Source organism: Leguminivora glycinivorella, chromosome 6, assembly GCF_023078275.1.
Source record: "Leguminivora glycinivorella isolate SPB_JAAS2020 chromosome 6, LegGlyc_1.1, whole genome shotgun sequence".
NCBI classification, from domain to species: domain Eukaryota; kingdom Metazoa; phylum Arthropoda; class Insecta; order Lepidoptera; family Tortricidae; genus Leguminivora; species Leguminivora glycinivorella.
This window is the reverse complement of record NC_062976.1, coordinates 10129485-10148386: the sequence shown is the minus strand read 5'-3', so window position 1 is coordinate 10148386 and position 18902 is coordinate 10129485. Positions and strand designations below refer to the sequence as shown.

The 18902-nt window shown below is 38.1% G+C and overlaps 1 protein-coding gene across 1 annotated transcript in view; it reads right to left on the bottom strand.

Moving 5' to 3' along the window:
- LOC125227133 (venom dipeptidyl peptidase 4) overlaps positions 1–18168 on the bottom strand; it is a 52647-nt gene extending 34479 nt beyond the window's left edge. Inside the window, exons 1-6 of the mRNA XM_048131351.1 lie at positions 18040–18168; positions 14358–14505; positions 11956–12050; positions 11602–11679; positions 9553–9605; positions 8883–9073 (exon numbers count right to left, since the gene is read on the bottom strand). Of these exons, the coding sequence (XP_047987308.1) occupies positions 8883–9073; positions 9553–9605; positions 11602–11679; positions 11956–12050; positions 14358–14505; positions 18040–18042 (568 nt within the window). The 5' untranslated portion in view covers positions 18043–18168. The remainder of the gene's footprint in view (positions 1–8882; positions 9074–9552; positions 9606–11601; positions 11680–11955; positions 12051–14357; positions 14506–18039) is intronic.
- Positions 18169–18902: the final 734 nt, after the last annotated feature.

Below are 18902 nucleotides of genomic sequence, written 5' to 3'. Positions count from 1 at the left end.
GAGCAAACAAAATTCGTCGTTTTGTTCTGAAGCTTCGATTTTAAAAACTGCAATTACTTCTTAGTGCTAAGTTTAATTATATCAGGAAAATATTACATTTGATTTGTGGATTGATATTGAATTCACTTATTGTCAAATTGGGTAAGTGCCTATTTTAAGTATTTTTGAATTTGAATTGAATGTTAGTTTTGTTCCAAGTTTGAAATATTTTTCATATGTTATGTGCGTAAGTAATAGTTATTTGTTTTACAAGGGGCAAAATAGTTGTTTAACCGCACGTGCCAATATTGATACCCGAGCAAGCGAAAGATTCCAAAATTGAACCGCGAGCGTAGCGAGTGGTTCAAAAAGTGGAATCTTGAGCGTCGCGAGGGTATCAAGGCACGAAGGTTAAACAAACTTTGCCACCGAGTGAAACACAAAATTTTTCACCACACCAACACGAACAAAATACTGACTATAAAACATCAAAATAAATGAAATCGTTCAATTTATTCAATATGTATGATTCAAAATCATCATTTATAGGTAAAATCTAGCAGCCAGATTAAGACATCGAGTTAAAATTCGTATGAAATTACTTTGCTCCCTTGTGGATAAAATGCAATTTTGCTATCAGTTTTCGAATAGCAAAGAAAGCCTTTACCAGTTGGTGTGGTGAAATAGTTATTTGTTACACAAGGGAGCAAAGTTGTATTTTAACCGAGTGTGGAATTGCAACACGAATTAGCGAATGGATTCTAGGGTTGAACTACGAGCTAGCGGATGGATTCTATGGTTGAACCACGAGCGAAGCGAGTGGTTCGAAAATAGAATCCTGAGCGAAGCGAGTAGTTCAAAATTAGAATCCTGACCGTAGAGAGTGTTGCAATACACACGAGGTAAAATAACTTTGCATCCCGTATGTAACACGCAATAAAAACAACTGGAACATAATTGCACAGAACTAAGTCAATTTGCGTTTGTTACAATTTCCACGGTGCACCGACCGACACCACAAAAGTTTCAAATTAAGAATCAAGAAGAAAAATATATTTATTTGAGTGCGTTCCGATTCACGCGTTTTGAGATTGCAATGTTAGTTAAGGTGCGTTCTGAACTTCTGAATAAGTACAATGGAAGAGTCAAAAATACAATTTCTTGTACGATTTCAAGTGTCTTATGGTAAAATCATGTTATAAAATTGTTTGAATTTTATGTTTTTAGTCGGATACAATTCGATATGAAATTATTTTTACGTTCACATCACATGATTTGTTGAGACAATTTAAGCACAGGGACAAAATTGTCCTGTCTGGGACATGCCTTTACAAGAAATTATATTTAAAAAAGTAACTAATGACACGTTCGGATTTCAAATATTCTTTGCACTCTTGTGGATAAAATGCGATTTTGCTATCTGTTTTTAAAGAATAAAAAAGCCCTTTCCGAGCTAGTGAGGTGAAAACAATAATACTTTAGCTTAGTGCTAAGGCCACTGAGTAATATTAGACGGTCAACCAAATTTTAGCACTAAAAAAACCGGCCAAGTGCGAGTCGGACTCGCCCACCGAGGGTTCCGTATAAACTTTCAATAGTTGAATCATCAAATGTTATTCATATAACTCTACAAACTTGAGTAAATCCCTCAAGACTCAATTCCCACATAAGTAATATTTTAATATACAATTTTATTGTTAGACAACGTCCAAAGAAAATCACGACTCGACTTCAATAGTTTACGACATGTATAAGGACGCTCCTGAAGCGACCTCATTATATCAGGAAAAACGCGATGTAGGAAATGAGCGTTCAACGTACAGCGATATCTTTCAGAAAATTAAGTAAACTAATGTGTGCGAGCTAGTATGGAGGATGATTTTTATGAGATACCTAATTGTTTATTGTGTGAACCTATTTTAACCATTTTTCCTCTCTTTGAAAGCAAAAACTTTCATTTTTTTTTCTGTAAAAAATACAGGTACAATAAACACCCGCAAGAGTGTTCAAATTGAAAATGTAAAACTGGAAGGATTTTTTTTATAAATTAAAAAAAAAGGTCACATTTTTCTCCAAAAACAAAAAAAAAATTTTGAAAAAAATTGTTTTGATATGTATAGTTTGAGTTCTTTCTAACGATACCCCACTTGCCCTAGTAAATTTGAAATTTATAGTTTAGCCGCTGAGCTCTCTATTTTTCAAATTTTTTAGTACCAAGATTTGGTTGACCGTCTTCTTTAGTAGGAACAAAAGACAAAAGCTATTGGTTTGGATACTTTGGATTACCTCAAAAGGGAAAAACGGATCCCTATAGGATCACTCGTGCGTCTGTCTGTCCGTCTGTCACAGCCTAATTTCTCCTAAACTACTGAACCGATTAACTTGAAACTTGGCACACATATGTCCTGTGACCCAAAGACGGACAAGCAATTTAAATTAAGAAAATTTAATTGTTGGGGTCACTTTTGGTTGGTAAAAATGAAAATTAAAAATTAAAGTGTTTTAAACTATATTGTGTTACATATCAAATGAAAGAGCTTTTTATAAGTATTTCAAAAATATTTTCTCAAATAATTTTTAGTCAAGTAATTTAAGAAAATAGATAAAAATAGCACAAAAAAATACACGAGATAGCCTTCAATCTATGGATTACACAGGAAAGCCTATTATAAATCTACAGTCAAGCGTAAGTCGGACTTAAAAGAAAAAGAACTCAAATTTCACACTCTCTGCCGCTGAAAGGAGTTACCAATCTCTTGAAATCTACCTAAATTAATTTCCGTTTTGTTTTTTTAGAAATTGTTCAGAATATCGATTATTCTCAAAAATGATTTACGTGTCTTCAAAAATCGAGGCGCTTAAGCCCTTCTTGTGGTGTACGGAGCCCTTACAACGATAGCACAACTCGCACTTATAATGACCAAATAATCTAGATATGTTGATCATAAGAGGGGCGGCATATCGGCAAAATTGGTGATCGGCCCCGGGCGGCAAACACAGACGCTACGCGGCTGGCCACAGCGGCGTTCAATGGGCACTTTTCTGCTTGTGTTTACGCTCGGCTATGCGAGCGAGTGACGTCACTGACGAATTTAGAGTTCTATTATTGCAAGTTTAGTGGGAGTGGTCCAGTTAATGTTCTATGCGCTAATTGGATAATGCACTTGTCACAAACCACTAAATGTTTCCATGTGTGCGTAAAATTTGAACGGCACAAAGTCGTTTGTTATTTTAATTTGATGTTTTTAGATAATTAATGCACTTTTTGGTATAGTTTTTGCACACAACAGAGTTCTCACGGCTCTCTTCACAAATGTTCGTAATAGTTTTGATGTTATTAGCACTTTTTACGCGTTTTTTCATAATTTTTCTGTGGAGCGAACGACAACACGACTGCTCTGAGGCTGAGTCCTCCCCTCTTCTTTTGCACCAATGTGAATCCCTCCTCATCCACATTGGTGCGGGCAGACTTTTCCACAATAGGAGCCCGTGATACCTTTACAGGTGCATTTACCCGGTTCGTTGCGACGGACTCACCGACAACGTCAGCATATGCACGCTGACGCGAGTTCGTTGGGACATGTGGCGGCCGGACGCGCGGGGAGCGCGCGGGCGGCGGATCGGCGCGTGCGACACATTTTACTGCGCCGGCAACACAGCCGCGTAGCGTCTGTGTTTGCCGCCCGGGGCCGATCACCAATTTTGCCGATATGCCGCCCCTCTTATGATCAACATATCTAGATTATTTGGTCATTATAAGTGCGAGTTGTGCTATCGTTGTAAGGGCTCCGTACACCACAAGAAGGGCTTAAGCGCCTCGATTTTTGAAGACACGTAAATCATTTTTGAGAATAATCGATATTCTGAACAATTTCTAAAAAAACAAAACGGAAATTAATTTAGGTAGATTTCAAGAGATTGGTAACTCCTTTCAGCGGCAGAGAGTGTGAAATTTGAGTTCTTTTTCTTTTAAGTCCGACTTACGCTTGACTGTAGATTTATAATAGGCTTTCCTGTGTAATCCATAGATTGAAGGCTATCTCGTGTATTTTTTTGTGCTATTTTTATCTATTTTCTTAAATTACTTGACTAAAAATTATTTGAGAAAATATTTTTGAAATACTTATAAAAAGCTCTTTCATTTGATATGTAACACAATATAGTTTAAAACACTTTAATTTTTAATTTTCATTTTTACCAACCAAAAGTGACCCCAACAATTAAATTTTCTTAATTTAAATTGCTTGTCCGTCTTTGGGTCACAGGACATATGTGTGCCAAGTTTCAAGTTAATCGGTTCAGTAGTTTAGGAGAAATTAGGCTGTGACAGACGGACAGACAGACGCACGAGTGATCCTATAGGGATCCGTTTTTCCCTTTTGAGGTAATCCAAAGTATCCAAACCAATAGCTTTTGTCTTTTGTTCCTACTAAAGAAGACGGTCAACCAAATCTTGGTACTAAAAAATTTGAAAAATAGAGAGCTCAGCGGCTAAACTATAAATTTCAAATTTACTAGGGCAAGTGGGGTATCGTTAGAAAGAACTCAAACTATACATATCAAAACAATTTTTTTCAAAATTTTTTTTTTGTTTTTGGAGAAAAATGTGACCTTTTTTTTTAATTTATAAAAAAAATCCTTCCAGTTTTACATTTTCAATTTGAACACTCTTGCGGGTGTTTATTGTACCTGTATTTTTTACAGAAAAAAAAATGAAAGTTTTTGCTTTCAAAGAGAGGAAAAATGGTTAAAATAGGTTCACACAATAAACAATTAGGTATCTCATAAAAATCATCCTCCATACTAGCTCGCACACATTAGTTTACTTAATTTTCTGAAAGATATCGCTGTACGTTGAACGCTCATTTCCTACATCGCGTTTTTCCTGATATAATGAGGTCGCTTCAGGAGCGTCCTTATACATGTCGTAAACTATTGAAGTCGAGTCGTGATTTTCTTTGGACGTTGTCTAACAATAAAATTGTATATTAAAATATTACTTATGTGGGAATTGAGTCTTGAGGGATTTACTCAAGTTTGTAGAGTTATATGAATAACATTTGATGATTCAACTATTGAAAGTTTATACGGAACCCTCGGTGGGCGAGTCCGACTCGCACTTGGCCGGTTTTTTTAGTGCTAAAATTTGGTTGACCGTCTAATATTACTCAGTGGCCTTAGCACTAAGCTAAAGTATTATTGTTTTCACCTCACTAGCTCGGAAAGGGCTTTTTTATTCTTTAAAAACAGATAGCAAAATCGCATTTTATCCACAAGAGTGCAAAGAATATTTGAAATCCGAACGTGTCATTAGTTACTTTTTAAATATAATTTCTTGTAAAGGCATGTCCCAGACAGGACAATTTTGTCCCTGTGCTTAAATTGTCTCAACAAATCATGTGATGTGAACGTAAAAATAATTTCATATCGAATTGTATCCGACTAAAAACATAAAATTCAAACAATTTTATAACATGATTTTACCATAAGACACTTGAAATCGTACAAGAAATTGTATTTTTGACTCTTCCATTGTACTTATTCAGAAGTTCAGAACGCACCTTAACTAACATTGCAATCTCAAAACGCGTGAATCGGAACGCACTCAAATAAATATATTTTTCTTCTTGATTCTTAATTTGAAACTTTTGTGGTGTCGGTCGGTGCACCGTGGAAATTGTAACAAACGCAAATTGACTTAGTTCTGTGCAATTATGTTCCAGCAGGGGCGGCTCACTCCGCGTTTCTATCGCCGCGCTGCAAGTACATGCTTGCGGCCGCGAGTTCGCGGCCTAATTAGGGGTGGCGCGCGTTCTCACGGAACGCACGTTCGCACGTTCTATTGTTACTTTACGTCGCGAGTTTTTTTAAGGTTCTTATGCGATGTCCGCTTGTGAAATGGCTAATAATGCTTAGTTAAATAGATATCATGAATAAAACAAATACCATAGGATATTTTTACACAGATCTACTATTAATAAGTACCCCGGGTAGGTTCAATAAGGCTTGTGATGTTGGAATTTAAACAAAAATATATAAATACTATAGATATACCTAGAAAGTACCCAAGACTTGAATATAATAGTATAACATTTTATCTGAGTATTAATTCGTTTTAATCCATAGGCAACCCTATCGCCGGACGCCGCGCACGTGCGGCTCGTTTCTTTGTAAGAATTTTGTAGGCATTTAAAAAGGCGGCATGTCGTGAACATCAAAGCAGTGGGCCTTCTGTACTTGTACTATTATATATTCTGTGGTTCCAGTTGTTTTTATTGCGTGTTACATACGGGATGCAAAGTTATTTTACCTCGTGTGTATTGCAACACTCTCTACGGTCAGGATTCTAATTTTGAACTACTCGCTTCGCTCAGGATTCTATTTTCGAACCACTCGCTTCGCTCGTGGTTCAACCATAGAATCCATCCGCTAGCTCGTAGTTCAACCCTAGAATCCATTCGCTAATTCGTGTTGCAATTCCACACTCGGTTAAAATACAACTTTGCTCCCTTGTGTAACAAATAACTATTTCACCACACCAACTGGTAAAGGCTTTCTTTGCTATTCGAAAACTGATAGCAAAATTGCATTTTATCCACAAGGGAGCAAAGTAATTTCATACGAATTTTAACTCGATGTCTTAATCTGGCTGCTAGATTTTACCTATAAATGATGATTTTGAATCATACATATTGAATAAATTGAACGATTTCATTTATTTTGATGTTTTATAGTCAGTATTTTGTTCGTGTTGGTGTGGTGAAAAATTTTGTGTTTCACTCGGTGGCAAAGTTTGTTTAACCTTCGTGCCTTGATACCCTCGCAACGCTCAAGATTCCACTTTTTGAACCACTCGCTACGCTCGCGGTTCAATTTTGGAATCTTTCGCTTGCTCGGGTATCAATATTGGCACGTGCGGTTAAACAACTATTTTGCCCCCTTGTAAAACAAATAACTATTACTTACGCACATAACATATGAAAAATATTTCAAACTTGGAACAAAACTAACATTCAATTCAAATTCAAAAATACTTAAAATAGGCACTTACCCAATTTGACAATAAGTGAATTCAATATCAATCCACAAATCAAATGTAATATTTTCCTGATATAATTAAACTTAGCACTAAGAAGTAATTGCAGTTTTTAAAATCGAAGCTTCAGAACAAAACGACGAATTTTGTTTGCTCAACTCCAGTAATCACCTGTCGTAAGTACAAAAATGTAAAACTCCATTCATTACAAAGTAAGGCTTAACAGTATGAAGATAAGGTGTTTTATCGTGTAATATAGCTGCCGCTTAAGCTCTTTCGCCATAGTTTTTCGAACATTCGCCTATAGTTCGTGGAAGCTCTGTGGTGCATTCGGCGCCAGCACGAAACAGAGAATTGGCGCGTTTCTCAGCGCGATTTGAAAAATGGTGGTCTTATAAGTTACAATTTTATTTATTAGTAGGGTTCCGTAACAAAAAGGTACAAAGAAACACTTATGGTGCGACTCTGTCTCTATGTATGTCATAATTTTTAATTGCCGATTTTGCCGCCCCCTGTCATGTGCCGCCCGGGGCCATGGCCCCCCCGGCCCCCCCTCGCTACGCCACTGCGGCAACAGGCAAACAAACCGACTTGTCAGCAGGTCGATTATCAGACTTGAAATTTGAAGCCGCTGTCTGAGTTGGGGCAATTCGCAAACATTTTATTTCTTCACGTAACTCAGAAATAGTAATTAGGCTAGCTTCAAACTTCGTATTCATTTCGGCTAAACTTGTTCTTAGGGCCACGATTTCCTTAAACAAGCATCTGACGTCGACGTTGTCCGGATTGTACGACGAAATCTTGGAGATATCCGTCGTCGCCACAAACTCCGGAATCCGGTCGTTGAAGTCTTTGAGGATCTTCATTATGTCCTCCAGGCTCTTCTTCCCAGTTTCGTCTCCTCTTCGGTGAGGTACATAGGTGCCGGCTATTCCATGGAACTCACACAACAGTTTCTTCGCTACACAGATGTCTTCCACGGTGAACTTCGACGCGCGCGAAGACATCTGAACAGCAGTCGCCGCATCCATCGCTCCTTCCCGCAGCAGTTTATTTTTCTCTTGCAGAAAAGCGAGGAACTCGTTTACGATGGGTTGACCCTGTTTAGAATCTGCCATCGTGTCAATTTGCCGGCAGCGGCAGGGCCGCGCGATTTCGCAATTTATGATTAAATTAAATCATCAATGCGTCTACGTCGCTGCGCGCATTGGACACGACTGTGATATGATAAATCACGAAATGGACGAATTGCGTATTAACAAATCTCGAAGTCGACGAAATGCAGTCGGACAAATCGCTTAATTGACGATTTGCGTATTAACGAATCGCGAAGTCGGCGAAATGCGGTCGGACAAATCACTTAATTGACGAATTGTGTATTGACAAATCGCGAAATTGACTCATCACATGATGGACGAACTGCGTAGTAGGCGAACGGACGAAACACGATTTGGACGAACCGCGTATTGGACGTACAGCTAACAAATCTGCATAGGTAGGTCATTTTATGAATGAAATGCATTCACATAATTAACGTATCTTTTTGAAAAAAAAATTAAAAGTGTATCGATTCGTATTTTTGAAAAGCTGGTGTGTCCTTGATGCGGAAAATTTAACTCAAAAGTTTGGAAAAATCACATAAAATCTATCTAACTCAGAGACACTGTTAGTAAAAACTAATCTAACTAATGGGTAGGTATTGAATGATAATCGCGATCGTACCGGACATATCCAGCTTGCCCCGATTGGTGAGCGGCGTCACTTCTCGTCGGGGCATGCGGCGTCGTGCACGTAGTACACATTGTTGTTCTGTACGCATGCCAGAGACACCAGCGAGTGCCCTGCAGGTCCTCTCTGTATACAATACCTTCATAGATCCAGTCAGCGACGCCGAAGTAGACCTCCCCCAGTTTGCCCCGGGTAGTGAGCGGCGTGACTTCGTCGGGGCGCGCGGCGTCGAGCACGTAGTACACATTGTTGTTCTGTACGTATGCCAGTGAGTGCCCGTGGCCCCACAACGCCACCTGCAGATGCCCTTTGCTTATATTTTGGGTCGACCTGGGGATAAATTGTGACAGTTTTAGCCCAAATGTCCGTCATGTAGATATTGTAGATTCGGGGGCATTTAATATGTAATTCTATTGGTGAAAGGATGGCATCTATTTCACATTTTATAACAGTCATGTAATTATTTTCGTGGTGAACGTAACGTACCTAGTTATTAATTGAGGTCGAGATTAGCTCAAGTAACTGGCTCACTATATTTCACACAACTCGAGACTTACAACAAAGTTGATAAGGACATAAATGCAAATGTGAATCTGTCTCAGGTCGAGATATGGAAAGAAATAATTATAGGTACATATTCAATAACTTCCACATAAACGCATAAATAACCACAAAACCTATTATTTAACAAAATGCAAATTAGGTAGACGTCTATATCTGAGTGAACACAAAATAGGCACATCTTGGCCTTGCTACACTTTTTACAATTACTTAACAGCAAGAGCCACAAAGCTATTGAATTCACTTACTTGTTTTCGAGGTCATATACCGAGTACACGGCGAGGCGTGAATATCGGTAAACCTGAAAAACATAATTTAAATTAAAATATTTTTCGATTGTTTAAAAATTACGTATTCATAATTAATAAGTGATTTTAATAACGAAACTACATCACTCACCTATAAATACATAGTCGAAATTCTCTCGACATTTAAAGCGCGCGCTCCTTGAAAATGATCCTCGTTACGGAGCGAAACATGTGGAGCGAATTTCGACTATATACACGTGACTGACCCAGTTTATATGTTTAATATATTAAATTATGTTAAAAAATATGTAGGTAATTAATTTGGATCGGTGGCTAGAAAAGAAAGATGAAGTTTGATAGGACCTGGGGCTCGTTTTGTTAGATGAGTTCAGAAGGAATTAATTTACAAGTCTTTCTTAATATTTCCTAATTGAGTCTCAGTAATTAAATTGAATAAATGGTGATTAGTTAAGGTTAAATCAAGAAACAGATGACTAGTTAACAAAATGAAATTTAACATATGTTACTTATAGCGGGTCATTAACCTGGGTTAATCGGTTTGTTCATTATTATTTATTATCTACTCATTTATTTACTTACATTTATCACAACCACATACAATAGAAAATAATCTGACTACTCAAGTGTTTTAATAACGCCCATAACAATTGTATTAAAATTCAGAAAATCGCTAATATTAACGTGTTTTCACCTTGTTTGCATACCACGGAACCTAGCCAATGTCACAATCGCTTACGCTTAAGCGTTTCGTAGCTTACTCCCTATCGCCCTTCTGGGTACGTCGCCAAATACACAAACGCTTACGATATCTTCGCTCTTCCGTATTGGTGCGACAGAGTCAACCTGCGTTTCTATCGGCGTCTAGGGTCAACGATTGTCATTTCAGCTAGACCTGCTGTAGGCCTAGCATATGATTGCCGCGAAAGAATGTCGCCGCGAGATAGATTACAAGTCTTTTTCTAACTGTATTAATGACATAAGGACGAGTAGTCTATCTCGCGGCGACATACTCCCGCGGCAATCATGTGCTAGGCCTACTGTAGTGGCGCGACAGAGCCAAACTGCGTTTCGATGGTCACGTAGCGTCAACGATTGTCACTTCGGCTAGGCCGGCTGGCCGGCAGAGCAAACCGTTACGGTAGATAAAACACGTGTAAAGTGCTGTAAATTATATCCATCTCACAACATGCGTACGCCTACTACAATACATTCATCTCATGCTAGCGATAACTACATATATTTTGCAATTTACGAATACAATAGGACTGTCTACTATATAAATTATGTTTCAAATAGGGTACATGTTTATTAATAATAGATAAGTATTGAAATGGTAATATGCGTAAGTTTTTTCATAGATAAACCACGTGTACGAATAGTATTTTATGCAACAGGCATTTAAAGGAGGTCAAAAAGGACGAGTGGCGTGTGTAACAATTTTCGGCTCCCCTCAAATTGTTAATAAAGACGTCACGATAATTTTTTGACTCAGTTAAACACCGTTGCATACAATACTTTTTCTACAACTTTTCTAAAAGTTTTCTAGAATAACTTTCGTGAAATTCACACTGTTTCCTGTATTTTGACGCAAAGGTTTGCAATGTCAGCGCAGCTGCCCAAAGAAAGCCATCCCGCGCACGCGCGCGGTATCATTATAACGATGCGTTGCCATGGTTACAGAGCCAAACAATGCGTTTTCGGTTTTTTCGTTACTGCGCGCATGCGTGGAAAGCTGGCGGACACTGGCTTTGCGGAATAGACTTTTACGTAGGGTTTTAAAGATCTATGCACTGCCCTGTAATTATGACGAATAACAGTTCGGGAGTAGAAAAAAAGTCTTCAAAGTCTACTACAATATAAATTCATTTCATGGTGCCGATAAGTCGATAACTTTAAGCACATACTTACTTATGTTTCTCAGTTTGCGGAACGTTAGAATATGAACTTTCCGTTAAAAATTTATTGCCTAGGTATCTACTTTACCGATTATTTTAATAATAGATAGAGAAAAGGAAGATTGTGACTAACCTTTTTTTCCTCTGATGTCAGCAATACATATTTTAAGTCCTCTGAGAACTTGGAAACTGAATACCCGGTCAATTGGTGCTGAAAGCATAATTAGAATTCTTATAATTATACAATTAAAGTAAGGTGAGGGAAGACTGAAATGTTTTTGCTGGGTAAGATAGAAAGCCCCCGTATAGCGCTCCGATATACGGAACATATTTCATCTTATCCCTCGAAAAAACCCTCCAATCTTTGCCCACCGCTTTACGTCATACTTTTTTTGATTTAGATAATTTATAGTTTCTTATAATCTTTTAAACGACATCAAGCGAGTCAAGATATATTTTCAGCCCCGCTTATTCAATCAAATCTTACCAAATCGGTTTCGTCGACTAGCGTCGATTGAATCCGCGTCGAAGCATCGTACTTTATGATCCCCTGCCCGGGTTCTCTTTGCACGAATTCTTTTTCTGAAATTTAAATATCACATAATAGATCATAATCTAAGTACTAGATTTAAGTTATAAGATACCATATTAAAAAATGCTTATATTTCTAGACCGCGTCAAGTGGAAGGAAATCACTGTCGGTCACGATCCTCAGCCATTAGGGAACGACTGAGAAGAGAGACATATAGGTATGCTTTCTAAACTTATAATATAAGAAGTCTGATCATATCATTTTCGGATTGTTGGCTTTTTTTTAATATTACGTCGGTGGCAAACAAGCGTACGGCCTGCCTGATGGAAAGCGGTCACCGTAACCTATGGACGCCTGCAACTCAAAGAGTGTCACATGCGCGTTGCCACCCCATTAGAAACTTGTACATTCCCTTTTGCTGTGTTAAATACACAGTAAAAAGGAGTGTACAAGCTCCAAGGAGGGTTTGGGTTGCCGACGACTTAAAGGACAATATACGGAATAAGTCAGTTCCGTAAGTCCTCCCGTCATCAGCACACCGCACCCTCGTTGAGCTCTGGCAGCCTTACTCACCGGCAGGAACACAACACTATGAGTTAGGTTAGTGTATGACTGGTCAAAACCTTGGCAAAATATGTAAAGAGGGAAGGAATCGCTAGTCAATAAGACATAATTATACTATTATGGATTTAAGTAAAAAATTGAAGTCTTATTTAAAATAAAAGAAGACCAACCGGTTTTTGAACAAGGCAAATGTTACCTCCCATACAGGCACCTACATACAACGTATAATCACCCGAGTCACCCGACTTTATCGGCATAATTCTACCTGCATGTTTTTGAAACCTTGCCTTATTTATAGGCACGAGTGCTGTCTTAAGATACGAGTAGTTGAGCAATATAAGCATACTGAGATGGTATAGAAATAGTTGAGTAAAGTTCAAGTGAAGTCGGTGGGAACGACCTCGAGTTGCAATCAGGAGCTGTGTGAACTTTAGCTAGCGTCGTGTGATTACCCCTTAGGGATTCTACACCAATTTAGCACCGAGAACGACCAATAATTTAACTTATTTTAGAACTAATTCGCAATGCCTAGACTATTTTTTTTGTTTCTATATGTGTACGGTCCTTTCAAAGTTAAGCACTAACCCGCGCAGTATTTTTTATATACCTCTACTTAGATACTACTTCAGTGGCAAACAAGCATAAGGCCTGCCTAGTGGTAAGCAATTTCCGTAGCATATGGTCGGCATGGTCGCCTACAACTCTTGATTAATTTATCTACATTTGATTTTTCCGTGCAAACATATCCATAACAATCATAAATTTCATAAAAGACTTTATAGTCAGCGGACGTATAACGCGTCAGTCTGAACCTGCCTCTGTCGTCTTTTTGTTATTATGCTCCATTAAAAGCAACATGCAGTATGTCATAAAAGAAAATATTTGAACAGGGAATGAAAACAACACCTTTGTTTATTAAGACAAACAATTGCATTATAATACGTAAAATCTCAATGTTTGTAGTAGTCATTGTAATTGCTACATAATAAATGCAATATCTGGGCGACCGAGCTTCGCTCGGTTCTATTTTAATATATCACGTCTTTAGATAAAAAAAAAACTCTTATAAATACAAAAACAAAAAAAAGACAAAAAACAAAAACTTAATTTCTGGCCGGGATTCGAAACCCTGACACCTACGATCTATCTGCGTACATTAGACCGACCTCGTGCGACTGAGCTACGCGGAATCGATGCGCGCGCGGCGAAATTAAGGACCATATTTTACGTTTACAAATGCGAAAGAAAAACTCATGAAAACTCGAAAATTCGCGTTTTCCGGGATCTAAGGCTACGCTAGATCGATTTTTCACCCCCGAAAACCCCCACAAAACAAATTTCAGCGAAATCGTTAGAGCGGTTTCCGAGATCGTCGGTATATATAAATAAATAAATAAATAAATAAATAAATAAATATACAAGAATTGCTCGTTTAATAGTATAAGATACCTACAAGTACTTAAACTCGCGCGACTTACGCCTGTATTCCCACAAGGTGTAGGCAGAGCACAATAAACTGCTCAAATTTCAGTGCCACTGTTAACAGGTTGAAAGAAACCAAAGATAATGCAATGCCACACCAAGATTGAACCCAAATCCCACAGTCGACTTATACGACACCCACGGAAGGAAATGGGGTGATGAAATTCTTAGCCTATCACCACACGCGAAATCATTGGAATAAATTGTACTATTTTTCTATGTATATATATAATAGACCTATGTATATAGCTTTCGAGGACCTGCCGCTTCTCAGCAGCAGGAACCCTACAAATATGGGGATGTGGGCTCACCTGAGATCCAATCCCCGGTATGTCTGTCCGGGGCAAACTCCCCTCGATAAGGGACCAGTTCCTCCAGAGTGAAGGTTTTGAGCACCGCCTGCGGAGAGGACCTGCTGCTTCCCAGCAGCAGGAGTCCAACGAATATGGGTATGCGGACCTGAAAAGTACCTACCTATGTTAATGATTTAAGGTAAACCCTACTGGCGCCTAAGATGAGATGACCCGGTTCTTAATACTTTCCCACTTTCGAAATTTCAAAATTAAATTACCTAGCTTAAATAAAATTACGTATGTCCACACCACAGACCACCCAAGTGGGTGTTCTGTGGTCCACGCTCATCAGTACCATAAACAAAAAGGCAAGTTAGCTATTCTTAAGTATTTCATCTGTATACTCTACGTTTGCTTGTATTCTGATAATTTTGATCAATTCTAAACCTGTGACTCCATCGCTAAACCAATAAGATTTGACATCCATGTAAGTACCATACCATATTAATGAAGACTTTCCAAGTGAATAACAGGAAAAAAACAAATATTTTTGACTATCAACACCGTATAATTAGCGGTGCAAGAATGGAAATGCGGTACATTTGCTAATTTGTATTCGTTTTATGCTAATCGACGCAGCTAAGCAAACAGGTAATTGTGTGGCTTGATTCATTTTGGCGAATCGAGTCATTTTAGACTAAAAGCTATAGGTACCTACATTATTTCACATTGTGGAAATTCCAAAAATACGAGGAAAAATATGGCTAATATTAGGTATCTTCCAGTTATCAATTCGCACAGTTACTTAAACACATATAATTATATTTTACATTAAAATGTTCCCTATCGTTCGTATCATATCGTAGTACCTAGTCGAATAAAAAAACCGATTGAATATAGTTTTTAGCAACCTTACAGAGTTATGGTTGCAATATGCTTGCAGCAGGTATGTATCTAATGTTAGACATATTCCAGACTTCAGTTAAATATAAGTACTTATTATTTAAAAAAAACTACTTCAACAAAAATTAACTAATTCAAAATTCAAGATCATGGCAGTCAAAGTTTGCTGCACTTTGCATACAAAATATATACAATATTATGCTTGAAATCAGGAAGGTCAGTAGCGCGCATAACTAGATAATTTCGTTAAATGTAAACGACTTTAAGGCAGGTGTCCATAATCTCATCATCTGTGTCTGCGCATTCGTGGAATATAAGGGATAATAATTTTTAAGAAAAAAAAAACCGCCTTCCTTTGGGGTTCTGGTGATAAATACTTTCAAATGTTGGATTATGTTATCAACTCGTCTGTATATTTTTTAATGTTTGTTATTCGATATCTCCGTCATTTCTGAACCAATTTTGAAATCTGGATGATTCTGAAGTACTTACAGATGAGAATGATTATCAGAATGGAACTGCCACCAAATGTCACTGTTCTGGACGTAAGTGCATGCTGTTCTTATAAAAATACCAAAGTCACTATAAGTGTGCCGTTCAGATTTGAGGAGTTCCGTACTGACCATCATCAGCAATTCCACTGCACCAAATATCACTGTTCTAGACGTAAGTGCATGCTGTTCTTATAAAAATACCAAAGTCACTATAAGTGTGCCGTTCAGATTTGAGGAGTTCCATTCTGACCATCATCAGGAGTTCCACTGCACCAAATGTCACTGTTCCGTACGTAAATGCATGCTGTTCCTTTAAAAACACAAAAATCACCATATGTATGCCTTTCAGATTTGAGGAGTTCCCTCGATTTCTCCAGGATCCCATCATCAGGACTGGGTTCTGAGAAAAATGGGACCAATCTGTAAGCATATACATTCAATCAAAAAAAAAATTTTCAAAATCGGTCTAGTAACGACGGAGATATCGAGGAACAAACATTAAAAAAAATAAAAAACATACAGACGACTTGATAACCCCTTCCTTTGAGATTTGGAAGGCGGTTAAAAATGGAACGAAATATTTGCGAAATGCGTGCGATTGTTTTAAGCTCCTTGTGGAAGCTTTATTGTTTTAAGCTCCCTCAAGCAGTAACTCTGTCGATTTGGTCCTATAATTGTGTTGATAATATTGTTTTTTTACTAGGCATTGTATCAAGAATGCTGGCGACATTTCCTCCCTTGTATCGCGATGCTGATACACTGTGCAAGCCGCCAGCTCTTCAGTCACCAGTTAGCTCAACCAGGCAGGCAATTATGGTCGCGCGATAAGTGATAAAATAGCAGGCCGTCCCTATCGCACTATTTGTAGGTTGTATATTTTATCGTCTATCGCGCGACCATGCTTCCCGTGCAGGCAGGTAAGTATGGTCGCGCGATAAATGATAAAACATCTGGCCGTCCCTATCGCACTTACTAATAGTGCGATAGGGACGGCCTGATATTTTATCGTCTATCGCGTGACCATGCTACCCGTGCAGATGCCTAAGAACACAGTTTTTTTATAATATCCACTACATGCACCTAAAGGTAGGTATTATGCAATACTTCTAATTATCTACCTACATATAATACTAGCCAGACGGTAATGGAGGCCAAGATGAGGATAAAAACCGGAAAGAAATTATCAACATTGTCAGTTGTAGTTTGTAGTATATCAATATCAATGGCATAGGTACACAAAGTGTGCATATCAGATATACAGTGTGTAATCATTATACGAGTCAATTAAACCAGACAGAGAATGCATTAGTGTTATCGTTAATTAAGGGGTGTTTTTAGTTACTCTTAAGTTTTCAAATGTATCTCAACAGTCCTGAAAACATAATACATACGCAATGATGACCTTTTAAACGTAACTGGCAACGAGCGTTTAACGCGAGGTTGTTTGCACTACATTGCAGGCCGCATTATTTTTAAATGAGTAAATGTAGTAAATAAATAAATATTTTGGGGACACCTTACACAAATCAATCTAGCCCCGAATTAAGCAAAGCTTGTACTACGGGTACTGAGTAGATGACTCGCTTTTTTCCGGTTTTTCCATACTTACTAGTCTAATATGTTTGTCGAACATTTTCCGGTAAATAAAATGTAAATCATATTAATCTGCATTGACGTATGTTTCATTGTATTTTATGATTCAATTACCATAAGCTATAATGGTCCGCAAAATTTAAAAACACAAGAAGCGTAAGAGGCAATAATGGAGCAATCAAATATAGAAAGACAATATTGTAAGACATCCCTGGTTGGTGCTTGGATATAATTGATCCCCTCCTGTGATTACTATGGTACGAAGTGTTGTTTTTAAATCAGTGTAGGAAATAGTTCTACCTATGTGTACAAATAAGTAGTAAATATATAATTAGGGCCCATTTACCTACTGTCTCAGGCTGAATTATTTTTTATCTACTTTTTAAACGTTGTTTTTGTTGTTTACAAACAAATAATGCAATATCAATATAAAATCACGTTAGTAAAGTTTATATCCATACCCCTAATTAACCGTCACTTTTGCTTGTAATCCTTGCTCTAGAAAATAAATGCCATATGAATATTTCTTTCCGTCATCATAATATTCATAATCATCCATGTTTTACTATTCGTAAACTCACACACACAAGTTTAAAAAAACAAGACACTGTTTAAGAATCGCCTAAATCGCTCCCATCCGCCGAAGCTGTCCTTCTCGTGACTTAAACATTGTCGTAATCCTATCCTAATACACATTTAAGGTCACTCACCATGGTTCAGGACGCGGGACGCCGAGAGTAATCCTTAATACTTAAGCTAAGTGGTGGAACATCACTCGCGCACGCGCGTAGCCGGGGCCGCGCAGTCGGCGACTGTGAACGCATCAGAAACAATTGCCACTCGGTCGCGTGGCGACTGGTTTCACGGATTTAGTCCTATGATTGATGTTTTTCGTTTAGTCTGGCGCGACAGTTTTATAGGGGCCAATCCTGTTCCCGTCGTCACGAGGTAGTTTCCGAAGAGCTTCTTTGACCTCAAATTACCTAGGCACAAGGGGCGCAAATAAGGTGAAATGATACTAAGTTGTATCTGACATCTGGTTCTTTCTTACTTAGCGTAGTATTTACTTTACTTAAAGAAAGAACCTAGTCCAAAGGTTAGTAACAAAAGGTGATAGGTACCTTATATCTGCCAAAGTACCTACCTTACGTTCAGATAAGATACAATAAAAGTTCCTACGACGCAATACTCAACGTTGATTAGTAAGGTACCGACTGGTCAGCTGATTCATTGATGTTGATACTCACACAGTAGATACTCTTATTTACATATAAACAATGAAAATAAATGTACATTGAACGGACTGCGAGGCACAATAAATAAATACATCTTCCGCATTCCTCCTTCCTCAAAAACTTTTTTTTGTTGTGGTGGCGATGGCGTGCACAGGTCTAGTGAGCAAGGACCTCGCTAAGGATACGGGCGAAACTTGCCTATGTACAGTATATCTATTATCTAGTATGTAGAGTATCAGTTTTCCCTTAGTCGCCATCAAACTCGCCATAAAGGTACGACACCCACGGGACGGTATGGGTGGTGGTGCTATTCTTTTCTGGGTGCGTAGCCGAATGGC